General features: G+C 52.9%; 1 protein-coding gene across 4 annotated transcripts in view; it reads right to left on the minus strand.

Annotated features, from left to right (window-relative positions):
* Disp3 (dispatched RND transporter family member 3) overlaps positions 1-26,683 on the minus strand; it is a 43,483-nt gene extending 16,800 nt beyond the window's left edge. The window contains exons 1-5 of one of the 4 annotated variants that reach the window (XM_047530315.1): positions 26,397-26,683; positions 10,378-10,520; positions 10,210-10,273; positions 8,283-9,360; positions 7,302-7,521 (exon numbers count right to left, since the gene is read on the minus strand). In XM_047530315.1, the coding sequence (XP_047386271.1) occupies positions 7,302-7,521; positions 8,283-9,360; positions 10,210-10,242 (1,331 nt within the window). In that variant the 5' untranslated portion in view covers positions 10,243-10,273; positions 10,378-10,520; positions 26,397-26,683. Of the gene's footprint in view, positions 1-7,301; positions 7,522-8,282; positions 9,361-10,209; positions 10,274-10,377; positions 11,947-26,396 lie in introns of those variants that run through there. The other 3 variants (XM_047530304.1, XM_047530293.1, XM_047530325.1) reach the window with 3 other exon arrangements.
* Between the last annotated feature and the right edge of the window lie 208 nt (positions 26,684-26,891).

Genomic DNA, 26,891 nt, shown 5'->3' on the forward strand with positions numbered 1-26,891 from the left:
AGTGAAGACCAAGCTGCCTACAAAAAATCCACTTTCAATATAAAGATAAACAGGTTAAAGCAAGGGATAGAAAAAAGACATAGCGGGTTAACATGAATCAAAAGAAAGTTGAAGTGTTTATAGTAATAATAAAAGAAGTAAATTTCAGAGCAAAGAACATTATTAGGGATAAAGAATGATAATTTCAAAATGACAGATGGGTCAATTCATGTCGAGAATACAATAATCCTAAATGTGTTTGCATCTAATAACAGAGCTTTAAAATACATGAAGCAAAAATGGAAAGTTTTGAAAAAAGAAACAGATAAATCAACAATTACAGTTGAACATTCCAATACTCCTTATAATAATTGCTAGAACAATTAGAAAATCAGTAAGGATACAGGAGACTTGAACGACACAATCAACCAACTTGATCTAATTATCATTAACAGAACACTTTATCAAACGATGGAAGAATGCATTCTTTTCAACTGCAAAGGGAACATTTAATAAGACAGATCATAAAACAGGTCATAAAACAAGACACTACAAATGTAAAAGGACTTAAGTCAAAGTATATTCTCTGATTACAATGGAATTAAATTTAAAATCAGAAAAAAAGGCATTTGTAAACTAAATAACTGACTTATGCAACACATGGGCCAAACAAAAGATCAAAAGGGAAAATCCAAAGTATTTTGAACTGAATGAAAATGAACCAAAATATCAAAATTGTGGGATGTACTAAAACAGTAGAATTTAGGGAAAATTTTATAGAACTAAACATGTATAGTAGAAAAGGAACCACCATTTGACCCAGTTATCCCACTCCTTGTACTCAAAGTATTAAAATCACCATACAATAGTGACACAGCCACATCAATGTTTATAGCACAAATGCTAAGTTATGGAAAAACTTGGGTGCCCTTCAACAGATGAATGGATGAAGAAGATGTGATGCCTATACACAAAGGAATATTCCTCAGCCATGAAAGAATGAAAGTATGGCATCTTCTGGTAAATGAATGGAACTGGAGACTACCATGCTAAGTGAAATAAGCCAATCCCAAAAACCCAAAGGCAGAATGTTCCCTCTGGTATGCAGATGCTGACTCACAATAAGGGGTGTGGGAAGCAGAGAATAGAAGTTCATTGGCTTAGACGGGAATAAAAGGAAGGGAAGGGGGATGGGAATAGGAATGGCAGTAGAATGAATCGGACATAATTTTCCTATGTTCATATATGACCAGAGCAACTCCACATCATGTACAACCATAAGAATGGGTTGTATGTATAAAACGTGTGGATAAAATGCATGTATAAAATATCAAAATATACTCTACTGTCATGTATTCTAAAAATTAAAAAAAGGAAAATAAAAAAAGTTTCAAATCAATGATCTCAACTTCTGTTTTAAAACAGTAGAACAAGAGAAAATTGAAAAGGAAAGGAAGTAATAAAGATCTAATGGTAAATCAATGAAATAGAAAAATTGAAAAAAAGAGGAAATCAATTAAAACAAACAAATCTTTTTTTGTTGAGAAAGTCAACAAAATTGATTAGCCTCCAGGCAGACAGATCATGGAAAAAGAGAAATGGCACACATGAAAAAGGAGGTACTACTGCACTCTCTATAATTATTAAGAAGATAGTGAGGGAATGTTAAGAATCACTTTACACCAACAAATTTGCAAATATAAATGAAATGGGCAAATTTCACGAAGGTCTCAAACCACCAAAGCTCACACACAAAAATATTATCCCAAAAGCCTTAAATGTTTTTAAAAATTAGCTTTGTATTTAAAAACCTTTCCCTAAAGAAAACTCCAGGCCTGACAGGTCCATTGGCAAATTCTACAAAACCTATAAGGAAGAAATAGTGTCTACTCTATATAAACTCCTAATAAAGTGAAGAAAAATGAATACTTCCCAATTCTTTCTAGGAGGCAAGAAATACCCTGATTCCAAAAATAAGGCAAAGATATCACAAGAAGAGGACAACCCAATGTCTATCACAAGCATAATATATCCATGACCATAGAAAACAAACAGAACATAACATTATATGACAGATAATACGTCATAACCAAGGGACCCTACCCCACAGATAGTCAACCAATGCAATCCATCCTATTAAAAAAAAGAAATTATGATCATCTCTCTAGACGCAGAGAAAATGTGAAAAAACCTACCAGACTTTTTAAAAAACTACCAGAAAATTAGAAATAGAATGAAACTTCTTAAACCTGAAAAAAAGACACCTGCAAAAAACCCTGCATACTTCTATTAGGAATAAGACAGGGATATCCCCCTCACCACTTCTCTTCAATGTTGTAATGGAGATGTTAGCTAGTGCAATCAGGTAAGAAAAAGAAATAAATGTATCTGAATGGCAGAAGATGTGACTATATCTAAAATATCAACAAAAACAAATCATAAAACCCCCCGTGGAAATCCTTACCAGAACAAATAAGCTTAGCAAGGTTACAAAACACAAATGAAATTATATTTACATATACTAGCAACAAAAAAAAATTGGAAATTTAAATTTTAAAAGTACCATTTGCAATAACATAAATATGAAATGCCTGGGAGTAAATGTCAGATATATTGTTTGTGGGTTTGAAGACTCCACATTAAGATGTCAGTTCTTCTTCAAATCAATGTGTGCATCACAGACAATCATATTCAAGATCCCAGCAGAAAAATCGTGTTTTGGAGAAACAAACAAACTGATTCTAAAATTCATGAAAATGCAAAGGAGCTAAAATAATTAAAACAATCCTAAAAATAAAGAACATGGTTGGAGTATTGACACTAATTTCAAGTCTTGGTACAAAGTTGCAAGTAATCAAGACTGTGATCCAGTGTATAAAGGAAAAAATGGAATAGAATAGAAAGTCAAAAAATAGATTCAGATATCTATGGACAATAGATTTTTGTCCAAGAGGCAAAAGTAATCAGTGGGTAAAGAATAGTCTTTTCAAAGAATGATGCTGGAATAATTAGATATCCATATAAAAATAATAAACCTCAATCCACAGCTTGCATATAAACAAATGTAAAGATTAACTCAAAATGGAACATCATAATACTAAGCATAAAAGCTTACAGAGTCCTTGTTCATTTATATTTATTCACACAGTTACCTTTCCTTTTGCTCTTCATTACTTTCTACAATATTGTTTCCCTCTGGGATCATTTTCCGTGTGTCTGAAAAACTCTCTTTAGTATTCTTTTAGATCATGTTTTCTAGTGGTGAATTCTCTCCTTTGTGTATCTTAAAACATCTTTACTTTCATCTTGCTGGTCTCATTGTAAATTGAGAAAGGAAGTAATAAAATGAGCAAAATTTTAAAATGAGCAAAATTTGACCAAAGATAAACAGATGTCAAATAAATGCATGAAAAGATGCCCCAAACCACTAGTAATTAGAGAAATGCAAACTAAAAACTAGAGTGAAATGCCACTAGATGTTTACTACACTAGCTAAATTTTTTTACACTGACCATACCAAACACTGGTGAAAATATAGAACTGGAATTCTCATACTCTACAGGTAGGAATGTAAAAGGTGCACCCAATTTGGAAAACAGCTTGGCAGTTTCTTAAAAAGAAACTTACACTTACCCTATGACCAGTAATTTCACTCCTAGGTATTTATCTAAGACAAATGAAAACGTATGCCCACACAAAGGCTTATATGTGAAGGTTCATTGAAGCTTTATCTGTAACTCAAATATCCACCAACAGTTAAATGGATAAACAATATATGCCATCCCCAAACAAGGGAATACTACCCAGCACTCAAAAGAAAAAGCTGTTGATACATGGAACCATACAGCTACAAGTCAAGTAAGATGGAACAAAAGAGGCCAATTGAAGGAGCACATATGATGTAACATGTACAGGAAACTAGGAAATGAAAACCACTAACTATGAAAAACAGAAAGTGGTTGCCTAGGGTTGGGGTGGGGAGGCATGAGGGATCAGTCATCATGATGACATGAGAAATATATTTCAAGTGATGGTTGTGCTCACTCTAGACTGCAGTGGAAGTTTTGTGGTATATACAGGTGTCAAAACCAGCCAAAGTATAAAGCTTAAGTATGTGTAGTTGGTTATATGTCAATTATAGCTCAATGAACTTGTTAAGAAATATAAACAGGACATACAAAAGCCCAGTAGAAAATTTCTCTGGATTACCTACTTTGTTAAATTAAATAGCTTAATTGTTCTTTGATTCAAACAGAAAACTGCAAGTTAAAGCAATCACTTATTTGTTCACACATCAATGTGTACAGCATTTATACAGTGCCTTCTAAGTTGCCAGCTATAAAAAAAAACACTTCTTCTCAAGTAGAAAGGAACAGCTCATGAAGACCAGTGTGCTTTCCTAGAACCACAGTTGTCCTGTGTCTGTCGGGGGCTGGCTCCAGCACACCCTTCCAATAGCAAACTCCTGGGATGCTCCGGTGTCCTATATAAAATGCCATAACATTTGCATATAATTTACATACATCTTTCTGAATACTTATGTCTACCATATAGTAAAAATCACCAGGCTGTCCACAGATAAGAGCATATGACCAAAAACCAAGTGAGAAAAAGACTGCAGGAACAAATGCATCTTACTCATATATTTACATTAGCAGCTAAGAACTTTAATATAACTATAATTAGTATGTTTAAGAACAGAGAGGAGACTATGGACAAAACAAATAAAATATGAAGAACTTCACCAGTGCTGTGAACCTATAACAAAGAATCAAATGGAAATTCTTAACAAAACAACAGTATTAACAACTTAATAGATGTTAAAAGGCAGATTAGAGTCAAAAGAAGACAGGATTCGTGATTTGAAATACCTAAAAAGCACAGAAAGAAAAAAATTACGTGAAACCTAGAAAGCAGCACTGAAGACACATGGAACACACGGAATTAAGAGATCCAGCATTTGTGAAATTAAAGTCATAAAAGGAGAGGGTACAGAGAACAAGAGAGAAGCAAGATTTGAAAAGATAATAGCCAGGAAGTTCCTAAAACTGTTTACGACAATCAACCTACAGATTCTAGAAGCCCTGTGACCCAAGAGAAAACTATACCAATACACTTTATAGTAAAACCAATGAAACCAATGACTAATAGAAATCTATTAGTCAGATGGGGAAAAAGACAATCATTTAAAGGAACAACAAAAAAGATTTACAGCTGACTTTCCTATGGAATTGATGGAAGTCAGAAGACAATGGAGTGACATCTTCAAAGTAGTAAAAGAAAATAACTGCCAATTTACAATGAGACCAGCAAGATGAAAGTAAAGATGTTTTAAGATACACAAAGGAGAGAATTCACCACTAGAAAACATGATCTAAAAGAATACTAAAGAGAGTTTTTCAGACACACGGAAAATGATCCCAGAGGGAAACAATATTGTAGAAAGTAATGAAGAGCAAAAGGAAAGGTAACTGTGTGAATAAATATAAATGAACAAGGACTCTGTAAAATAATGGAATATCTTGTAAGGTTTAAAATGTATGCGGATTTTTAAAACATGACAAAAATACAAAAGGGTGAAGAACAATAAATGCAGTAAAATTGCTCTAGGGTTCTGTTATTATCAGGAAAGTTGTGAAAGTGATCATTTGCATTATTCTGCATTAAGTCAAGGTGCGTGCTATCATCTCTTGAAATAAAAGAATCACAAAAAAAAGACTTTGTTAATCTCAAAGAACACACTAAAATCAAGGCCACAGACTCCTGGCTGTCACTCCTCTATGAAGCTCTATAGGGAGAGGAAGAGAAAAAGTGACTTTTTCCCTGTGGGCAGGAGTTTTGCCTTAGCAGAGATAATGGTTTGTGTCTAAAATCCTGTGAAGACTTTCCTGAATCAACCCCTCAGCTACCTCTCCTGGGGCTCCTCCATTCACGTATTTATTCAAGTCTCAGATAGATCCTTAGTACGGGTTCCTGGCACTGGGCTGGGGCCACACTTACAGCAAAAAGCCAGACCTCACCAAACTCCCACTCTACCAGGATGGACAAACCCAACCTTTCTCAAACTTTAATGTACAAAGAGAGATAATGTAGATCTGGGAAAGAGTTGGTGATTCTGTATTTCTAACAATCCCTCAGGTGATGTCAATGTTGCCGATTCAAGGACCACGCTTTCGATCACAACTAAAATACAGAGTGAGAAATGCTATAATGAGACTGTAGCTCAAAAAGGTGAAATCAGTCACTGAAACTCCCACAATTAAGAAGTGGAGTAGGTGGGATCTGACCTTTAGCAATGACCCCATTAGAGACACCTGTGGAAACAGGTAGAGAGGGCATTTAATCCAGTCTTGGGGAAAAGCTGCCCAAGTTGGCTCTTAATAGAGGAAGGGAGTTTGCCTGGCAAAGAAGTAGGGGAGAGAAGGCTTGTAGTGAAGAAACTGGCATAAAAACTCAGGGAAGAGAAGCCTGTATGTGACTCTCACTCCAACACTGGTGAGTTTTAAATTTCTGGACAACTTACTTGTGCTGTGCCTCAGTTTTCATGACTGTGAAATGGAGACGATCATAAGAGCACTGACTTCACTGGACCGATGTGAGAGTGAAATGAGATGGTGTATCAAGGGCTCAGCAGAGTAAGTACTCAGGGAACGCGAGCTCTGATTATCGCAGTAGCTGCTCAACATTTCAGGCAGATTGACTCCTCCTGCACCTGTCCTGCCAGAGCAAGGGACTTGGAAGACAGTGGAGTTATTACCCAGAGGGACTGTTTCCTGTCCTGAGGGAGAGGGACTTGGCTATATTCCTGGACACACCACCCCAAAGCACTTCCACCCCAAAGCACCTTCGCATTTGTTAGCTCAGCTTTTACTAATGACCAAGGTAACAGAAATCATGGTCCCCATTTTATAAGCAGGGACACACTGACGCCCAGAGAAATGAAGTGACTTGCCTGCTCTTTCCCTGGGTATTAAAGGCAGAGAAAAACTCCTCATTCCTTGGCCAGGAATCTTTCCAGAAAGATCTCTAGCATCATCTCAGGAGAAAAAGCAAAACCCAAGCCCTTCAGGGAGAAGGTTCTAGGACTTCCTGCTTCTCTCAAAGCTGTCCTGACCAAGTAAAAGGGTCTTTCACTTGTCAAGAGTGACAGCAAAGATGTACTGGCTCTACCCCTGATTTGGGAAGAAAGATTTCCTAGGGGAAAGGTCGTGGGGAAAGAGATCTGGGGGTTATCAGGAAGAGGCACATGGAAAGCAATTCCCTTCCCTGCTCTTTCCTGGTACACACAGGGGCAGGCACTTGGGGGTGGCCGGACTTCCTACCTAGTAGACTGCTTGGCCAGCATGGCCACATAGGTGACCACGAAACTCTGAAACTTGGCCCGTTGCTCCTCCCAGCGGTCATCCACAGAGTAGTAGTTGGGCAGGGGTGCTCCAAACAGGATCTCGCTGCGCAGGAGCGTGCTCTTCAGGTTGTCTGCAGACAGGCCCTCATCCACGTACCAGTAGAACTCAGGGTGAGTCATGGCCAGTTCTAGAGAGCCTGCAGGGGCACCATGGGGCCAGGGAGTTCAGTGGGTAGCTCCCACCGGCCCTCCTCACCATCTTACCCCTTTCTAAAGAGCTGGGAAAGTCCACTGAGGCTGCCTCAAGGTCACTAATGGGACAAAAGGATGGTTTAAAAACCTCCCAGCTTCCCAAGAAGAGTAGCCCCCCTGGCCTGCTCATGTGGCTTCCACTAAGTTTACCACTTGTTTCCAGTATGAACCCCAACTAATTCCCAGGTCCTCTAATTCCACCTTCTGGGTCCCGTTCCAGTGCCCCCTCCTAAGGTTCTGCTCTGCCCACACTACCTTAAAAGGCACACCTAAATCCAGTCCCAGTGCCCATGACCACTGTCTGGCCCTGCCCCACTATTCCTCAAGTCCCATCCTTAATTTACCTGTAACTAACCCTGCCACAGTCCTCCTCCAACCCCGGCCTCTGTCCTGTCTTGCTCTGACCAGATCCCTGGTCCTCCTGCTCCCCCACGGGTATCCACCTCCCCGACCCCGCCAGCCTTTCACCCACCCTCTGTGGCCACAACATAACTCCCAACATCCTCGGTCCGGGCGGGCACCCGAACCTCCCTCTGCGCCTCCACCTCGCACTCCCCTTACCTTCCCCAGCCCCACGTCCCTCCCAGCGGGTGCTCACCTGGCCATGCCCAGCTCCCCTCTTGCAGAGCTCACCACCCAGTCTCCCACAGCCTGAGAGGTAGGACACCTGGGCCCAGGGCCGGCCGCAGCCCTCCCGACTGCTCACCCCGGATGTCGGCCAGGTCCTGGCCCATGCCATCGTAGTAGATCTTGCCGCCCCTCTCGGTGGGGAAGAAGTAGGTCATGAGCGAGCTGGGCGGGGAGCAGTAGGAGTAGGAGCCGAGCGGCAGGTCCTTGAGCACCTCGTGGGGCTTCCAGCAGAACTCCCGGAAGCCGGGGTGGTCCATGATCTTGCGCTCGATCTCGTGGATGGTGACCAGCCGCTCGCTGGTGAAGATGTTGCGCTCCGCGTCGCCGCGCGCCAGGAAGATGAGCTCGATGCGCCAGTGTGCGTGCGTCTGGGTGTTGGCGCTCACATAGGCGCGAGAATAGTCCCAGCGCGAGGCGCCCCGGCGGGCTCGGCTCTGATTGGCCGCTGCTTCCGCGGGGGGTGTGGCGCTGGGCTGGCGCCGCCCATTCTTGTCGGGCCCAGGGTCCGGCGGTGCTTCACTCTGGTTGGCTGCCAGATCCGCCAGGGGCGGGGCATCACGCCGAAGTCGCCTGCTCCCAGCGGCTGCAGGATCTTGGGCCGCGGAGGTGTCCCAGGCGGCCGCGGGAGCGGAGCGCGGGGCCCGGGAGGCCTGCCGCGAGCGATTGCCGAGGTGCAGCTGCTGCAGCTGCTCCGAGATGAGGCGTTGAAGCGTCTCAGAGGTGAAGTCAGCCAAGTCGCGCCGGTTGCGTCCCCAGGATCCAAACTGTGACTTGAGTGCCAGAGCGAGGGCGTCAAAACGCTGCGAGGCCTCGTGGTTGCGGATCTCAAAGGCGTTGTAGGAGATGTCAATGTCCAGTGGCGGGTAGTAGAGGAACATGAAGGCTGACAGGGCCATGGGGATGCTGCATCCCAAGAAGAGCACCAGCCCTGCACAGCACGGGTTGGTGAAGGCCCAGCCCAGGGTACTCCAGAAGCCCGTGGCCGGGGGCCGGGAGGGCAAGGTCCAGCGCCGCCAGCAACACTGCCCCCCTGCCCCAGGGCGGGGCCCCGACTTCTGGGCCCTGCCAAAGGCCTCGCCTGCTGCTTCTTCCTCCTCCTGCTCCTCCTCCAGCCACACATCCTGCAGCAGGGGGTCATCCTCAGAGTCCATAGCCTACAGAAGAGGGAGAGCGTCAGCAGCCTTGGGAGGGGGACGGATGGTGCCCCGGTGGCGGGATTTGCCCCGCCTGGGGTACCAAACCTGCACACTCAAAACCAATAACAATACCACAACGGAACTGCATCAGGCCAGCATTTAACGCCCCTGAATTCATCCACACGTGCAAACAGAAAAAATCCTACTTCTTGACTATCACCTCTCCCAACTAGACCTTGACTAGTTCACAGGAAAAGGTGAATTACAGCCCAGTGGCCAACAGGAAAGATGTTTCTCCCTATGTAAGGAATATTCAAGAATGTTGCCTATTCATGGTTTTCCAATTTTTGTTACATTCTGACTTTAGAACTCTAGAAGGTAAAGAACATGACCTTTAGAATCAGACTCTGGTTGGGGGTTCTGGGTAGCATGAACACCGGCAAGGCAGTGAACCTCTCTGAACTTCAGAGTTGTTGTCTACAAAATGGAGGTGTCCAGCCATTCTTGCCTTACACAATTGTGGGGCCAAAGGCTGTAGTACATTAGGAATTGTCTGTCTCATATATATATATATATATATATATATATATATATACACATATATATATACACACACACACAAATATATACATATATATACACACACACATGCATATGTATATCTACATCTATCTATATATTTTTTCTTCGCTCTGGGGACTGTAACCTGCTCAGCCTTTGCCCAGGGAGCTGTGCCAGTGTTCGGTGCCTGTCGTAGCTCTTCTTGAGAGCCCTCAGTACCTCCCCACCCCCTCTCTGGGATGCTCAGCTGCAGCCACTGTTTGTGAAGCCCAGGCCACTTAATATGCAACTCCAGCAATGTCAAACCTTTGGGCACTGGCAGGGACCAGGCATCTGCATCCCGAGATCTGAGGACCAGCAGCAGGAGGGCCTGGCAGGAGAGGTCAAGGCTGGTCAGGCTGCAGGCTCTGAAGGGGTGACCAAAGGTAGGACACCTTCTAGCATCCCCGGGCATGGCCTGTCCCCTCGTCCTACCTGCCTTCTCTTTAGACAGAGAGACTCATTATCCAGTTAGACGTCAGGCAGGGAGAGGAGGAAGCTAATTATTCCAGAGCTGGCTAATTGATGCTCTCTTTCCTATTAGCATTCTCTGGAGTGCTCCATTTCAATTAGACGGTCTGTCCAGGGGAAAGAGGGTTGCCGTCAGTCCAGAGTAAGAGAGGGCCGGGGAAGCGGGGCAACAGAGATGGACATCAGAGAGATTCCAGACGGAGAAGGGAGAATGGGTGGTGGAGAGACAGGCGGAAATAGGGAGACAAAGAATGGAGAAGCCAACCGGGTTGGGGCTCTGGGGTGGATGGAGAGGAGGGGCGCCCAGCACGGAGGGGCGGAGATGCTCCTGGGACACACGAGATTCCTATCAGTGCCACGATTCAACCTCCTCTCTGGGGTGTCCCAGCGTAGGCCTGCCAGGTGCCTGGGGTGCAAATGTTCTGATGCCCAGTTTGCATCTGCACAGGCGGCCGCTCAGACGTGTCCTGGGGGTGGCGTTGGAGCCTCCTCCTCCTCCTCCCAGCCTTGGGTAGAGCATCGGAGGTGGGGGCCACGGTTGCACCTTTCCTGGGGACGGAGCCTACCCATCCGACCCCACTTCAGCCCACCTTGTGGGGAGTAGAGTTTACCGTGTGTTGGTGTGTGTGGAGGTCAAAGGTCAGGGTTCTGAGTCCGGCAGCCCTCCTGGGTGATCTGGAGGCCCCTCTCTCCCGTTGTGACCCGGCCAGGTCTGCAGCCCCTGCAGAAGGCATCCAGACCTACCGCAGCTCTGCAGGCTTGGCTCAGCATCGTTTCTGCCAAGACTCCCCAGATCTGACGCTCCAGGGGCCCCATATCTCCCAGGTGTCCCCACCGCCCTATCACAATTTGCCTGGGGGTAAACATTCCTCAGGACGGGGAATGAGAGGAGTGCGGCAGTGTTAAGAGCGGTGGCTTTGATTGGGGTGCAAATCCCATGTGATTCAGAGCAGGCAGCATAACCGTCCTGAGCCTCAGTCTTCCCATCTGCAGAACAGGGTGACCGTACTCACTATGGGGGTGGTGGGAAGGGTGAAGTAGGCGTTGGGCCGACCACAGTGCTGGTAAGGCTGGAGGGTTTGGGAAGTGACGGCTGCTACTCCTTTATCCTCTACCCGCAAGAAGCTGCAAACTCCCAAAGACCCACACAGGGGACCGTGCTTTCCAGAGACGGCCACAGCAGAGTCTTCCACCTTACCAGCTTAGGCAGGACGTGGCTCTGGGTCTCGTCCCTCAAGAGGGACTGTCCGCCTTCCTTCTCTGGAATCTGGTTGGGCCAGAGGGACCCTCTGTGGCAGCAGTGCTGTTCTGACTCCTGAGCTGGGTAATGACGCTCCCTTCTGCCCAGCTCCTAGGAGGCTCTGGCCGGAACCGGCTGCCATGCTGGGGAAGCCCGACTGGCCCAGGTGGAGCCCACCCGTAGGAGTTCCCTCTGACCAGCCGGCCAATGAGCCAGCGTCGCCCAGCATGCGACGTGAGCATGTGAGCGGGATTGCCTGCGGGAGTCCCGGCTCCGACCTGGGGACCCGCTGTCAGGTCCTCCCAGCAGAGGCCAATTTGCCATGGAGCAGGGGAGCCCAGGGGCCGCTCCCGAAGTACGTGCAGTAGTACCAGGGACAGGAGCAGAGGAGTCCTGTTCGTATGTGTGACTCCGTGACTGTAGACAGCATTGGTGGCCTTGAGAGGAGCAGAAAACTGGGCAGAGCCCCTCCTCCCAGCGGGAGCCCCACAGCTGCCAGGCTCCCTGCGGGGGGGGGGGGCGGGGGGGAGAAGGTCAGATGATCCTGGGGTCGGAGTTCGGAGTTCACAGAGCTCTTCCCTGGACAGAAAGGACAAGGGAGTCGCCCAGCAACGGGGACACCTCAGCTGTAACTGCCTTCTCCGGCCCTCCATGGCAGGCAGGGTGGGCTGAAGATGTTAGACCTGTTTTCTTTTCTCAAGTGATGGGAACAGATTCGCTTGGCCCGGAGCCCCAGCTGCTCTATGCGAAGGAACAAGGCCGAAGCAGGACTGTGGTCCCGGCTGGCGGGTGGGGCCTCTGGGCCTCCATCAGGGTGGGCGGTGGCAGTGCTGTCGGTGACCAGTTCCCTCTGGCCCTCCTCCTCTCGGGGTCTCTTACACACACACAGGGAGTCAGAACCTGACTCTCTTTCAAGGCCCAGTGAACCAAGGTGGACACATCCGGGCAGGGATCCCCGTCTCCCGCTCTGGGAAAGGCAATACGGGGTCACCAGGGAAGGAAGAGCTTCACCCAGTTTCAAGGTGAAGGCCTGGAGGGACCCAAAGCCACATCTGCAGCAAAATCGCAATTTTATAACAGGAAGAAAAAAAAAAAAAAAACCCAACCCATATGTAGGTATTTAAATAAAACCCATTAAGAGTGGTTATCGCAGTTTGGAAGGATTATGGGTGATTTTTATATTCTCCTTTATACTTGCCTGTTCCCAATTTTTCTGCAATGATCAGGTGCAGCCTTACTTCTAGAATCAGAAATAAATGTTATTTAAAAATAGAACGTGTGTGTGGGGGGGGGGGACGGAATCTGCAACAGCCTCCACCCACGGTTACTCTAGTGCGCACAGGAGGGGGCTTTGTCCTCCAAGGAGCCACACCTAGGAAGGCTGAGGAGTGCCAGCAGGCCCCTGGGACAGAGGGACGTGGCACAGGCTCAGTGGGTGGGTGTGGGTGTGGGTGTGGGTGGAGTCTCCGACCCCTCCGATGAAGAGAGGGGTCTTGAAATGAACTGAGGTGGACCATGGTCCATTGAACCCGAAAGGAACCTCAGGCCGTTCCTAGTCCAACTGCTTGGACTCCCACGTGGGGAGACGGACGGGGGGCAGGGGGCAGAGGGGGATGGTCCCCAAGGTGGACAGGCAGCGAGGGGCCAGGGCTCTTGGCTGGGCTTTTCACCCTCCTCCACCACTGGATCTTGGGGTGGTTTGGGCAGCCCCAGGGGACAACCAGGCCTGGAGAAGACAGTACGTGGCTTCAACAAGCACAGCACGGGAGCTGTGTCGGAAGCGTGGGGAAAGGCACCCTCAACTCGCAGGCCAGAGGACCTGCCATCTGGACACAGGGGCTCTGGCGGGAGGCAGCGTGGACACCGTGCCAGCCCGCTCCTCTCCCCAGCGCCCCAGGGACGTGGCCCTAGGTCAGTCTCTCTTTGGCCCTGGTACGACTCCTCTCCCTCAGTCGTCGGATGACAGAACCCTTCCTCCTTCATTCCCCATCCAGCCAGGCTATTAAAATGTAATCAAAAACTCACATTAGACATGCAGATTGGGCTGAGAACACGTATATGTATATGTAATTTAACGGCAATTAGGAGCTGATCGGCTTCTTCCTGACGCCGTGTTTTGTTTGGGCTTAGCTGTGGTTCTAGACCTCGGGGTCTTTGATTCTCTCACCCTTGGGTCGAGAGATCTGGGTACAAGTTCAAAATGCAGGCTGTTGAGTTGGGCGGTCCCATCAACCTCTGGCATGCTGAAGGGGACTCTGTCTCTCTGCCTCCTGCCATGGGCTGCCTCTTGCGTGCATCCAGCTCGAGTGAGAGGGCGACGGGCCCTCCAAGGCAGCACGCTTCCAAATCCGACATTCCTGTCATCTTCCAATAACCCACCTCCCTCCAGACCCTCTGCCCACGTGTGCCTGTCACCCTGGATCCCAAACCCTTCCCTGGGACCTGGCTATCCATCGCGGCCTTGGAGCCTGGAGAAGCATTAGAAACAGGAGAGCGGAAGTGGGCAGAACCACGCGGGTGGTGTGAAGCAAAAGTCCAGCTCCCTCGACACAGGCCCTCTGATACCCGTTAGGACAAATGTACATCCCAATGTGCTTAGCACCTACCCCGTGCCCTCCCATCAGCAAGGCAGGCACATGAACATCCCCATTTCACAGAAGAAAGAGCAGAATCAGAGAGGTTAAGTAATGCCTTCGTGGTCACACAGCTACTAAGGTAGAACGAGAGTATGAAGCTGAGTTTTACTGGTCCCCAAGCCCTGGAATAGCTCTTCTCGCTGTTGCAGGCAGCCCTCAGGGGACTTGAGAAGTGGACACCTGGGATGAAGAAACCCGTTGCCCTTAAGACACTTTGTGCACCCCCACGGGACCTCAAGTCACAACGCAGCACATGATATAAAGGGAGTTTCCGGGCACTGCGGACCTTGGCCTTCCTTTGGTGGAACATGGGTATGTTGGCTCCTTTACTGATGGTTTGAGTGTATGTGTCAAGCAAACAGGGTTGCTGGCTGCCCAGAACTGGGCCGGACAGGACTCCGGGTGTGTCTGTGAGGGTGTCCAGGGTGAGATGAAGCTCTGAGTCAGCAGCTGCACAAAGCGAGTGGTCCCCGCGGGTGGGCGACCCTCCAACCACGGAAGAGCTGAGCTGCCCAGAAAGGCTGGGAAGAGGGACACTCCATCTGACGGCTGGCCCCTCTTGGTCTCCAGCCTTGGGGACTGGGACTCAGAACGCGGCCCTCTGGCTCTTGGGCCTTTCCACTCAGACCGCAGCCTCGTGTGGGCCCCCCTGGGTGAGCAGCTGGTCGTCCCAGGTCCTACCCAGAATCTCAAAAGAAAAAGGCCGCCGGTCAGGGAGATCCCTCAGGTGCACTGTGGCCCTGTCTCAGTCCCCCCTCCTCTCTGCCCAGACGGAGCCCTGGCCGGGTGACCGACGCTGACACGGGCAGGCCTGCTGTCCCTTCCCTTCCCAGAAACACCACCCTGTGGGCTCCGCCTGCCAGCAGGGAGTTTGGGGGATGCACACGACCGATCCTCTTGGAAAAGAAAAGCAGGGCTTCTTTACTGGCGCCCAGGTGGGGTGGAGGGAGGGTGGGGCTCTGGTGAGCCTTGTAAGGCCCTCCCGCCTCAGAGCAGGGCGGCTGCAGAGATGGAGAGGATGCAGGACGCCCAGCCTCCTGTGCCTGACTCTGGACCCAGCAGCTCAACACAGGACGGCGAACAAGCTCCGCTCCAGGCAATATTACAGCACAGGGAACAGCCGAACACCCACCATGCCTTCCCCCATGCTAGCCGGCTCACCGGGACAGACAGAGTTGGTGGCCCCAACACTAAGAGGTTTATCATGCAATGAAAGCAACCAGGGTCTGATATGGGGGATGAGGGGTAAACTAAGCAATGTGGACTGTACAGTCAGACCTGGGTTCAAATCCAGCTCTGTCGCTAGCCAGGCGCTATAGGCGAGTATGTTTCCCCATCTATAAAATGGCATGGTGATGTCCCCTCCCCTGGCTGAAGCACAGCAGCTAGCGAGGTCATTATGAACTTCACGGGTGGCAAGAGTCCCAAATCTGGCCCCTGCGTGTGGGGCAGGTCTATCGCTCAGTCAGAGCTGACCCCCTTTCTGCCATACAGCCCCCTGGACTTCAGTGTGAGTCAAAGTCACTTCTTAAAATGCAGATTCCAAACCCCAGCAAGTGGGAGGCTGAGGCAGGAGGATTGCAAGCTTGAGGCCAGCCTCAGCAACTTAGCAAGACCCTGTCTCAAAATTAAGAAAAAAAAATGGAAAGGGGCTGGCAACAGAGCTCAGTGGTACAACATCCCTGGATTCAATCCTCGGTACTGGGGGAAAAAAAAAAAAAAAAAAAAAGCAGCAAATTCCACCCCAAGACCCCAAGTCACTCTCAGGACCCAGGGCGTTGAGTCAAGGCAGAGAATCCAGACGAGAATCCAGACGATTTGCCATAAGACCCTGAGGTGCTGCTCCCCAGCTCCCAGGGACTCCCTCGGCAGGGAAGGGCAGACTGCAGAGACGGAGCAGATGAAGCCTGCTGGCCTCCCAGGGCCTCTGGCCTCCCCCACGGGCCTCCCCCATGCCCGGGAGCTTTGCAAGTGGACTCCAGCTCGTGAATCTCCGGCCTGGACTCACACCTTGGAGGCTCTCTTCCTCCAGTCCTGGGGAGAGAAGAAATGACGGCACCAGGAACAGGACTTGGTGACCAGAGGGGGCCACAAACAGCCAACCAGACCTGCCAAACCAGCTTCTCCTGGTTGAAAGAAAATAGATGACCGAGCAGGGACCGTCTGCCAGCCCCTTGCCAGGGGCGTGCCATCCAAGCACTGCCGTGCACCTGGCGCACGCAAGATGCTTTACTGACTTGCACGCCTCAACCCCGGCTCTGTGAGGCAGCTGGAGGGCTGGGGCTGGATGGGAGCCTCAGCAGGCCGGTGTCAGAGCAGGTCCCTGCAGCCTCTGGGCTCCGCACCAGAAGGAATCCCACCCCTCGACCCCGTCCCCTCCTCCTCCCCTGACAGCGCTGGCTCTGGCAGCCCTGAGCAGCCTCAGCCTCATGGAAAAAAAGGACAATAAAAGCTTAATAAAAGCAGCAACTCGTACAGAGCCCGTGAAATAGAAGCAGGCTCCCAGATGCTCCTGGCCTGAAGGGTCAGAAAGTCCGTCCCTCCACCACCTCTCTCTCTCCCGGGTCCTGGCTGCTGCCTGGAGTTCCATGTGGCACTGGAGACTGCGGCGCCGAGCCCAGGGTCCCATGGGGCCCCGCTGAGTCCGGCTCCCCAGCCCCCAGGTTGCTGGGTTAATAAAAAATAAAAAGATCCCACGATATATGACCAATAACCGTGGCTATAAAAGCCAAATTGGATTCCTTCCTGGCTGATGAGCTGCAGCCCTCTCTCTCCCAGACCCGATTAGCAAATATGTAAAACAGTTCTCCCCGCATCTCCGCGTCTCTGGCTCAGCCTTCCCGCATCCCCCTGCAAGCTCAGGGGTAGGAGAGGTGAAGGAAGCAGGCGGCGGGCGATGGGGGCAGCAGAATGGCCTGCAGCCAGCCTGCTGTGTGACCTGGAACAAGTCCCTCAGCATTGATGGCTGAGCAGTCTTCCCACCTGCCAGATGGCGGGTGGGAAGGGTGGCCCTGTACACCGACACCGCCGATCCTCAGCCACGGCCCAGCTGGGGAAGGCGGAGGGCGGGCAGCCAGACGGAGGGGGAGGGCTCCCTTCGACCCCCTCCAGAAGCGGGCAGCAGAGCCCAAGAGCCATGTGCCATCAGCTTTCCCAGGACAGAGGCCACCGCCCGTTCCTAGCTCTGGAAAAGGCCTTGGGAGACTGCTGCGCGCCCCCTCACCCCGCACACCCAGACCCATCGCGGGGTCCAGGGTGTTGCACACTCAGCCTGGCCGAGAGCCTCCCAGAGAGGCTGGAGGGGAGATGAACAGGCACCGAAAGCACAGAGCTCAAGCCCTCAGAGGCCACCACCACGTTCTGGCGGGAAGAAAGCGGGGACCTCAGGGGACCGGAGCCTTCAGGGTCCTTGCGCCCTGCCACCTGGGTCTGTGGAGTGCTGAGGACCAGCCCCAGGAGGAGATGGCAGAGCTGCTCTGCATCCCTGAGCCAGAGCCAGACCTCGCCCTGCCCTTGATCCTCCCGTCCTGCGACGGCGACAGCACAGCTCCCCCCACGGCCTGCAGACCAACTCCAACAGGGTTTCTGCTCCCGGAACGACTTCCATTTGCAAGTGAGAAACCTGGGCTGCAGGAGTGAGGGACTTACGTGAACCTGACTTCCGCTGAGCCCGGGGCTCACCTTTATCCCCTCTGACTCGTCGGGAGGCCTCAGTCCTGGGGTCAGCCCTCCTCACCCGCTCTGCTGGGCGAGCTGCCCCTGAGCACTCGGCACCTGCCCCGCATCTGGCCATAGTCTAGGCACAGCCCAGCAGGGACAGTGGGCCCAGGAAGGGAGGACGAGGCAACCTCATGGACTGACACCCACCTTCCCCTTCCAGGGTGTCCCCGTGGAAGCTCCCTTAAGTGTCGCCTGGGCAGTGGCTCTGGGAGGGGCTTCCTGGCCACTCTGATGATTGACAGTGCAGACGTGGCGGGGGTGACCATGTCAGTACAGGGGGTGGGCTCAGTATCCCTGTGCACCTGGGACCCGCTTGGGGGCCCTTGCCAGGGTGGGGAGTGTGACACCGCTCCCCACAGTGTGCCCATGAGCTCACCCTTGGTGACCAAGCGGGGACCTCAGGAGACAGACAGGAGTCTGGGTGGAGCTGCCCAGCTGGGGCAGGCGGCCCACCCTCAAGCATGCCCCCCACTCTGCTGCCTTTCTCAAAAAATGCCTAGGAGGTTGGGGACCCCAGAGACTAAGAACTGCGGGTTCCCAGTCCCAGAGGCCAGGAGAGACCCAGTGAAGCCACCCAGGTGCGAGTGTCCCCCACCAACAGGGAGGTGCTGTCCAGTCTAGACCCCCCACTCTCCCTCCCCAGTCCTTCCGCGGTGAAGGCGCTGTCTCTTTTTGGTTTGTGACCTTGGGCAAGTCTTGCCCTCTTTTGCCTCAGTTTGCCCTTCTGAACAATGGGACTCAAGGAACTTTCAGAACCTCTCAATTCCATCATTTGGAGTCCTCAAAGGGCCAGGAGTGTGACAGGAGAGAAGGCAGAGAGGCAGCTGGGAAGAGGAAGAGGGTTGCAGAGTTTTGGGGGTCCTGAGGGTCCTTAAACTCTGTCATCGTCTAGATTCCAATTCATGCCACAGCCAGGAGCCAGGGCAACCCAGGACCAGAGGGTGGGGCAGAATGGGGAGGGCTGGGAGATGCAGAGAGAGGGCAGGGACCAGACGTGCCTCCCCATCCTGAGCTGGGGGCTGGGGACCCCCATTTCTCCAGGGCAGGGGAGCCAGCCCAGGAAGCCGGGGCCTCCACGTGCTAGACAGCTGGTCTGCAGAGGGTGGGATAATCCACTCGGTCTTTTGGACAGGTGAGGGCGGGAAGGAGGCGGACCCATTCTCTTCCAAACGCTGCCCAGGAGAGCTGGTGGCAGCGGGGAGAACGAGGCAGCAGCCCCCCGAGACTGGGCTCAGCACCTCTTCTCCACACCCCCTCAGAAAGGGAAGACGCACAGGACTCTAATCCAGAACCAAGACCCCCTCCCCAGGCTTCTCAGACCCAGGGACCTCCGCTAAAGAGCAGGCGACATCGTGGCTTCTCACGCGGAGGTGGGAACGCAACCCTCCCCTTCGTGGACACTTGGGGCCAGGCCCTGCGAGTCAAAGCCCTGACCACCAAGGCGTCAGCGCCTCCCCGGCTCAGTCCTTCCTGCAAGCAGGTCCCATGGTCCGGCCAACGCCTCACCCTAGAAAGCGAGGGCTTTATTCTGTGAAGTCACTGTGGTCTTCACTGTGACGTCCGGAACTCCTTTCCTCCCGAAGGCTCCAAGAACCTTCTCACCCCAGATCCATTCTCAAGCTCATTAATGCCTCTTGCCTGACGTGTCCCTGTTTATCACAGATCCCTGGCTCTGTCGCTCTGGGATCGTCTGCTCCGAGGGTCTGGAAGAACCGGGTGGGAAAGGCAGGTGGCCTTCCAGAGGACACGCGACGGGCCCAGCCCCGGTGCTTGCCCTGGGCCGGGCCAGGAGGGCTTCCTCCTCCTGCGGCAGCTGATGCTTCTGCAGAGCCTGATTCCTCTCCAGCTTAAGCCTAATGTCTCCCAGGCCTGTGTCGCAGGAAGGAACCGAAACCAATATCCTGCCTTTGTGAAGCTACACGATGATGCTTTAAAAACAGCAAATACTTTTCAACCAGAAAGTTCCCTTATGCAGTCCCGTCCAGTGGGGCGTGATCTCCATGGGGGTGGAAGCCGGGGAAGTCCTGCCAGCCTGCCAGATGCTGCCCACGTACAGATATCTGGAAAGTGACCCATTTGGTTGCTTGGCTGTCGGGAAGCAAATGGCCAAACCCCATCACCCTGTCACCAGGGACAGAGCCCGAGTCCACACGCACAGACTACCCAGATTACTGAAGTATCCAAGAGATACTTGGCCTTCGACTGCATTCGTCCTCAAGACTCAAATCAAGTTCACCTACAGGCCAAAGCGAGGATCTTGGCCATTGTGGGGTAGTTTGCTCATGACTCCTGGGGTCAACATGCCTGGGTTCAGTGCCAGCTCCGCAGCTCACTGGCCAGCTGCCTAGTCTCTGTGTGTGGCATTTCCCATTGTTAAATTGGGGACAAGGATGCTGTCCTGTTGCTGGGCAGGTAAGAGGACAAAGGAAGTACTATCTACAAAACTCTGAGCCCAGGTAGCAATATATGTTAATCATTCAAAATATGTTGGCCATTGTCCTTACGGCTGGGGTGACCGCTCTGCAGAACTCCCCACAGGGAGATGACATGAAATCCTCCAGGACAGTGCAGAGGTCAGGAAACACAGCCCAGGGACACCATTTGGCACAAGCTGCCCAGAGCAGGAAGTTCACCACCTTCCCGACCAGCAGGCTTCCCGCGGGCAGCTGCGTCTCCTCTTAACAAGCCTTGGCAAAGGACGCACCTCCAGGTGCCAGTGTGTGTTGGATGCTTGGAGCAGATGGCGGGGCGGGGATGAGCCTTCCGTCCCGCGCCCGCTGTGCCACCAAGACATGAAGCTGGGGAGAGTGCTCACTTACACCAGGGGCACCACCCAGGGAAACTTTCCTCTTGACCCTGGGATGATAGCTTGCCTAGATCATGTCCACCCGGTCCCAGAAACCACCTGGGTCCCCTTGTACTCCCGGGGGGGCCACATGAGACAGGACTCACCACCCACCACCTCTGCTCCAGGGAAAGGGTCCCAGGGCTGGGGACAGGGCACTCCAGTGAGCTCTCAAGGACAGACTGTCCACTCCCACCGCCTATGCTGGCCCACAGCAGAGCTCACAGAGAAGGCTGCAGGTCCCGGACACCGTCACCCAGGATTTCACCCCCTGGTCCCGAGGAGCGTAAGAAACCTGGGTGGCACCTGTGGGCATCTCCACCCATACCCGTCCTTCCCACTGTCCCCACCACCCCTTGTTCCCGGTCTTCTCACTCTCCGCACATGCCAAGACTCAAACCTGTCACCCAAAGGTCAGTTCCAAACTGCCCAGGGTTCCAGGCTGGTTCCATCAGAGGGCGGAACCCAAGGGAGGAGGTGAGACGCCAGAATCAGGGTACACGGCTGGCCCCACGGTGTGGCTGACTCCAGAGGGTCTCCCTGTGGAGCTCAGGGGGAAACAGGCGGGACCCTCCGCTTCAAGGACGTCCCCAGCGGCTGGTCCCAGAAGCACTGACCTCCTTCCTTCCAGGTATTGGCAGAGACACAGCCGCAGCCGGTATGTGCCAGCAAGCCTGCCAGGGCCGGGAGGTGTGGCGTAAATAGCTCCGGGCTGCCCACCGCCGCCTCCCTGGCTTTGGTTCCAAGCCTTCCCTGCCTCTTCCCAGAGTAAACTCGGTAGCAGGAGCTCTGCTGGCCCCACCTGCCCCTTTAAGAGCTGTGTGACCCTGGACAGGTGACTCAACCTCTCTAGTCTCAGTGCCTTACATTTATGAAATGGAGCAAGAACGCCTGCCTCTAGTGTGGCTGCAGGGATTGCAGCACACAGTAGGCATTCAGCAACTGGCAGCCGCTACTCTTGGTACTGTTATCTCCAGCCTCCATGGTGGGCCAGGGACTGGAGGCCGTCAGCCTCTCTCGGTGCCTCTTCCCTAAAGGCTCGGACTAAAGCACAGCATTTCACAGTTGATGTTCCCAAAGTATTCAGCGCGGTGGCTGGCACCTGGCTACTGTCCCGAATCCACAGGGGTGATGTTCAGGGTGACGAGGCGGGACAGGGCACAGGGGCAGCTGTGTCAGGAGGGGCAGGAGGGGACGCTGCCCTGCAGGGAGCTCTCAGGTCCCTGCTGCCATCAGTTCAGCCCCTTCGCTGGTGTCACCAGACATTGCCACACATTCAGAAAGCCAGCAGGTCACATGGGCAGAGCCCCAACCTGGGGCTCCCAGACTCAGGCTCTGGCACCACCGTGCTGTGTGGTGCCAGGCAGCTCACTGGCCCTCTCTGAAGGAACCTCCCGTCTGCGGAGGCCTCTTGCAGCCCTGACTTCTTCAGAGGCTCCTGTCTGAGATGGGTGAGGCTCCCAGAGCTGGGGGCAGAGTCTGAGACGCACAGGCGAGGCCCGGCCCCCACCCCAGCTCGGAAGCCTTAGGCACCTGGGCCACGAGAGACAGACCAGGTGGGAGTGCTGGTCTTCATGCTCTGTCCTGCTGGCAGCAGAATTTACTTCCTTTTGAAAGCCATCATACAGTGGGTTTCTTAACAACAACAACAAAATGAACAAATGAAAAGATAACTAGAAACAATGCAGAATACTGGGGGAAACTAGGACTTTTGCTTCATTCACATCAAAACCTGAAGTTGGTCTCTTCAAGCTGTGTGACCTTGGGCAAGTCTCTTCACGTCTCTGAACCCTGATTTTTCCCATGCACTCAGCGGAGGCAACAATTCCTATGGCTGCAAGACTTGAGTGACAGTGTGTGTAAATCCTTAGTCCTGGCACACAGTAGGCACTCAGCAACCGGCAGCAACTATCACTGGTATTGTTATCTCCAGCCTCCCATTGCAGGCCAGGGGCCGGAGGCCATCAGCCCTGCACGGTGCCCCTTTCCAAAGAGCTCTGACTAATTTGCAGACACACATTACTCACCGTCCTCCCACTAGCACCTTCCAGCAGGCAGCGTGGCAGTGTGGCCAGCTGTCTCTGGTGGCCAGGCAGGGAGGAGCTCAGCAGGGGCTCACCGTCACCTTCCCTGGACAGTCCTGGCAGCATCCCTGCCCCCAGGCCTGGTGGGGCACCTCCCGGGAGCCGCCATGCAGCTTAGCTTGCTGCGCTGTCTGCCCGGGGACTCGGCTCGTGGAAACATGCAGATTTGTGGCAGGGCGCACGCTGCTATTTCGGGCTGACACGGCTCTCTTTATTTATTTTCCCTGGGCCTTGGTGCCTTGGAATCCAGCTTGGAAGGGTGTTTTGACAGATTCTGACACTTCCCTGGGCTCCTCTGGCAGGAAAATGCTGGGAGGAGGCTGGGCAGGGAGGAGGATTCCAAATGACAAAGCCTCCTCTCCCGCCTCACTGTCCACGCCTCAGTTTCTCCACATTTGGGTGCAAAGGGGTTCAGGAGGGGAAACAATTTCAAAGAGAGGGAAGGGACCCAGAGAGGGGGATCACCAAGCCTCCAATTAAAGTAATGCCGATGTGGTCATCAACACCAATAATACTGTCATTATCCGCCACCACCGCTGTTTTTGATGACCGAGAGCAGGCTGGCCAGGGCCCGCAGGGAAACCCCCTCTTCCTCGGCCTCTCTTGGCTCTTCAGAGACGGCTGCTTGTGCAGCCCCCAGCTCACGAGGCTCTGAGGAGGAGCTGCCAGGCAAGTCATAGCAACCGCCGCCTTCGCTCGGGCCACAGGCTTGGCAAATGAGTGCCTATGGGCGGTCGATCAGTTGGTTTGTAGGGACCTGGGGCAGATCACAGGTCCTCACCCACTGGCAGGACCGCTAAAGCTGCTCTCTGCTAGCCCCTCCTCTGGGGTCATTTATACCCAGCCAAGAGTCTGCCCCTTGGGAGGAGGGACCCTAACTCAGACAACTCCATCTGCCTTTGAATGACAGGGTGCATGGAGCGGGGAGGGGGTGACAGGGAGGCAAGTCTAAACTGTAGAGAAAAGGGCTTCCACCACGATTCCCAGCACGTGGGGATCTGGAGATTCGGGTTTAAATCCCCACTCTGTTCATTCATTCACCACGCATCCACGGTGGAACTGGTGGTTCATGCAGACCACAGAGGGACAGTTGGACCAATGCCTGCCTCCATGGAGATGGTGCTTCAGCAGTGTGACCTTAAGAAAATTACTTGACATTTCTGGTTCTAATAAGGAAATCATCTGAACATCTCTCACTCAGGTCAGAATGACTTTTGCTCTAAGGAAGGGCAAAGGTCCCATAACCTCTCGGGTGACAACCACAGTTTCAATCCCACCTAAATCCAGGAACTTAGTAGAAAGTCAATGTTCCAGATTATTGTGGTCAAAGAAGGACCCCACAGGTCACCTCAGCCAGTCCTGTTGTTTTACAAGTGCAAGGCCTGAAGCTCAGAGAAGGGAAGTAGTTTGCCCAAGGACACACTGGGAGCCCGTGGTCAGGTTGAGGCTAGGATCCGGCCTCCCCACTCAATGATCCTTCACCACCAGGGACAGGGCTTTTACAATCCATTTTCTGGACTTTAAGGGCAAGAGTGAGCCAGGGCCTGGGTACAAATGCTTCTGAAAGTCAAATCTTCCTGAGGTGGGGCTTGCTGTCACCCCAGAACCCTCTCTTCCTAGGAGAGACTGAGGGCTCTGAGGCATCTGGCCCTGGAAATTTTCCCAGAGAAGGAGGCAGAAGCTGCAGAGGCCATGGGCAGGGGAGGGTCAGATTTCCACAGAGGCAGGAAGGGAGCCATGGGGTCTGCAGCTGAGGAGGCAAACCCGGGAGAAAGGAGTCAGCTCCCGCTAAGGTCCGCTGTACCAGCTTGAGAGGAAGACTGGGTCAGACCCAAGCTAAGGAAAGTTGGGGAGAGAAGTGAAGGAGGACGGAAAGACCAGATAAAATGGTGGGGTGCGAGAGAGGGCAGGGCGGATGAAACAGCAGAGAAACAGAGAAAGAGTGGGAGCAGAGAATGTGGACCTTGGCGGGAGAGGACGCATCAGGCTTAGGTGGAGTCGACTTGAGGGTGGAAACCACACAAAATGGACCCTGAGCTTCAAACCAAGATTTTGCAAGAGGTCTGTCTGCCCTGGTGCTGCTTGAGCTGTCTCCTCCCTCCTTTGGCAGGTGCCCTAGATGCTCAGAGGTCTGAAGTGGGAGGTGAGGAGGGCTGATTGCCCCTTAGCAGTGAAGGGGTGTGAGTGTCGCGTGTGCCGCGGGTGGGGACGGGGGCGGGGCGGGCAGATGCGCACCTGAAGCCTGAGGGGCTCTGTGAGTCCCAGGGTATCAGTCGGAGCCCCTGTGTAGTGGTTTCTGGAGTCTAGGGCTTAGTGAGTACATCTGGAGAGGGCAGTTGAGTGTGGACCAGGTCCACACGCTTGCGGGAAGATCTGTGTTCACATGCGGGTGAATCTTGGGTCTGCATGTGGATTATGCACCTATGAACTGCGGGTGCGTGTGTATCTACGCGAGAGTGGACTGAATTTGTGTGTGGACAATTTGCGAGTGGTCTGTACATGGTGTGCGCGCGCGCGTGGATGGGTGTGAGTGCGCGCAGACCGTGGGTCTGCGTGTGCGTGCGCCCGCTGGCACGCGCAGGGGCTTCTGCTAGGCTCCTGTGCAGGCTCAGTGCGCTGTCCGCGGTGCTGACCCGGGCGCGCGGACAGACGGGGACCTACGCGCGCCTAGCCTCTGGAGGGATCGCCAGAGGGCCCAAACGGAGGAAGCCCCCGAGGAGGCGCCTTCCCAGCTCAGCGGCGGGCCTCCCTGGGGAGTTGGGAAAAGTTCTCCCAGCGGCGGGGTTGGCTCTCCAGACTCTGCGCCTTCCGCGCTGGGAATTTTCCTCCCACCCTCGGCGCCGCTACTGCCCCGTGGCCCAACCCACCTCCACCCTCGTAAGCTTCCTCTAGCACTCGGTTTCCATCACCTGCCTGCGGACCCCAGAGCCCCCTGCGCGACCCCGGCGGTACCAGCGGCCAGGTTAATTGGGCCCCAGGACCGAATGTCCCGCAGAAAGCATGAGCGCACTAAGGTAAGGGGTGGGTGGAGGAGGAGTCAACAACCCTTCCCCGTCTCTCCCTCTGCTCGAGCTCGTCGGACAGACCGATCGGAGGCGGCTTCAGATGGACGCTCAACTTTTACGGAATCGGACGGACGAGCAGGGGGCCAGAGGTCTGAAGCTTGACCGTTTCTGGACATCGAACTCGCCCGAGCAGAACCAGGCTGCTCTGACTCCGCGGGGTGTTGGCACGAGGCTGGGGCCCGGCCTCGGGGCTCAAGTTCTGGACTCTGCGCCACCGGCCGGCTTTCCCCGGGGCTCCGAGGCCCGCATCCCGGGCTGGCCAGCGCGCGGGAGAACTTCACACACCGCCTCACGCCGACCAGGGTGCAAGCGATGCGGAGGACCTGTCTTCTCCTCCGAGCAATGTATCCCCAGCCCCAAGATCCGATGGCGCCCAGCGGCCGTCGCACTCACCTCGGCTGGCCGAGCTAAGCTGTGCTGAGCGGCGGACGCTGGAGGGGACCCGCCGGAGGAGTGGGAGCCCCGCCGCGAAGCCTTGTCCCCTGGCGGGAGTCTCAGAAGAAGCTCCTCGGGGCTGCAGGAGGCCGGCGGTCCCCGATCGGCTCCAGGGCGTATTGGCTACGGACTGCTTGGTGCCAGTCTCGATCCCCAGCGCGCAACCGGAGCACTCAGCGCCGCCGCCGCCTTTTATTCGCCGCCCGCCTTTGTTTGGGTCCCGGCTCCTACCACGGAGTATGGGGGTGTCTGAAACAAGCTCTGGAACTGAACCGCCTCCCAGTCCTGGTGCCTCCGGCCTCCGTGCCTCCGGACCTTGAGTCATTGGCCGGCGAAGGCCTGCGCTCCTCTGCGCGCTGCTGTCTCCGGAGTCCGCCGCCAGGCGCCGCCGTGGCTGCCACTCCCCCTGCGGGAGCCGCGCGATGGTACAGCCCACCTCCTAGCGCCGGCGGG

The sequence above is a fragment of the Sciurus carolinensis genome, chromosome 1 (genome assembly GCF_902686445.1).
Source record: "Sciurus carolinensis chromosome 1, mSciCar1.2, whole genome shotgun sequence".
Lineage (NCBI taxonomy): Eukaryota > Metazoa > Chordata > Mammalia > Rodentia > Sciuridae > Sciurus > Sciurus carolinensis.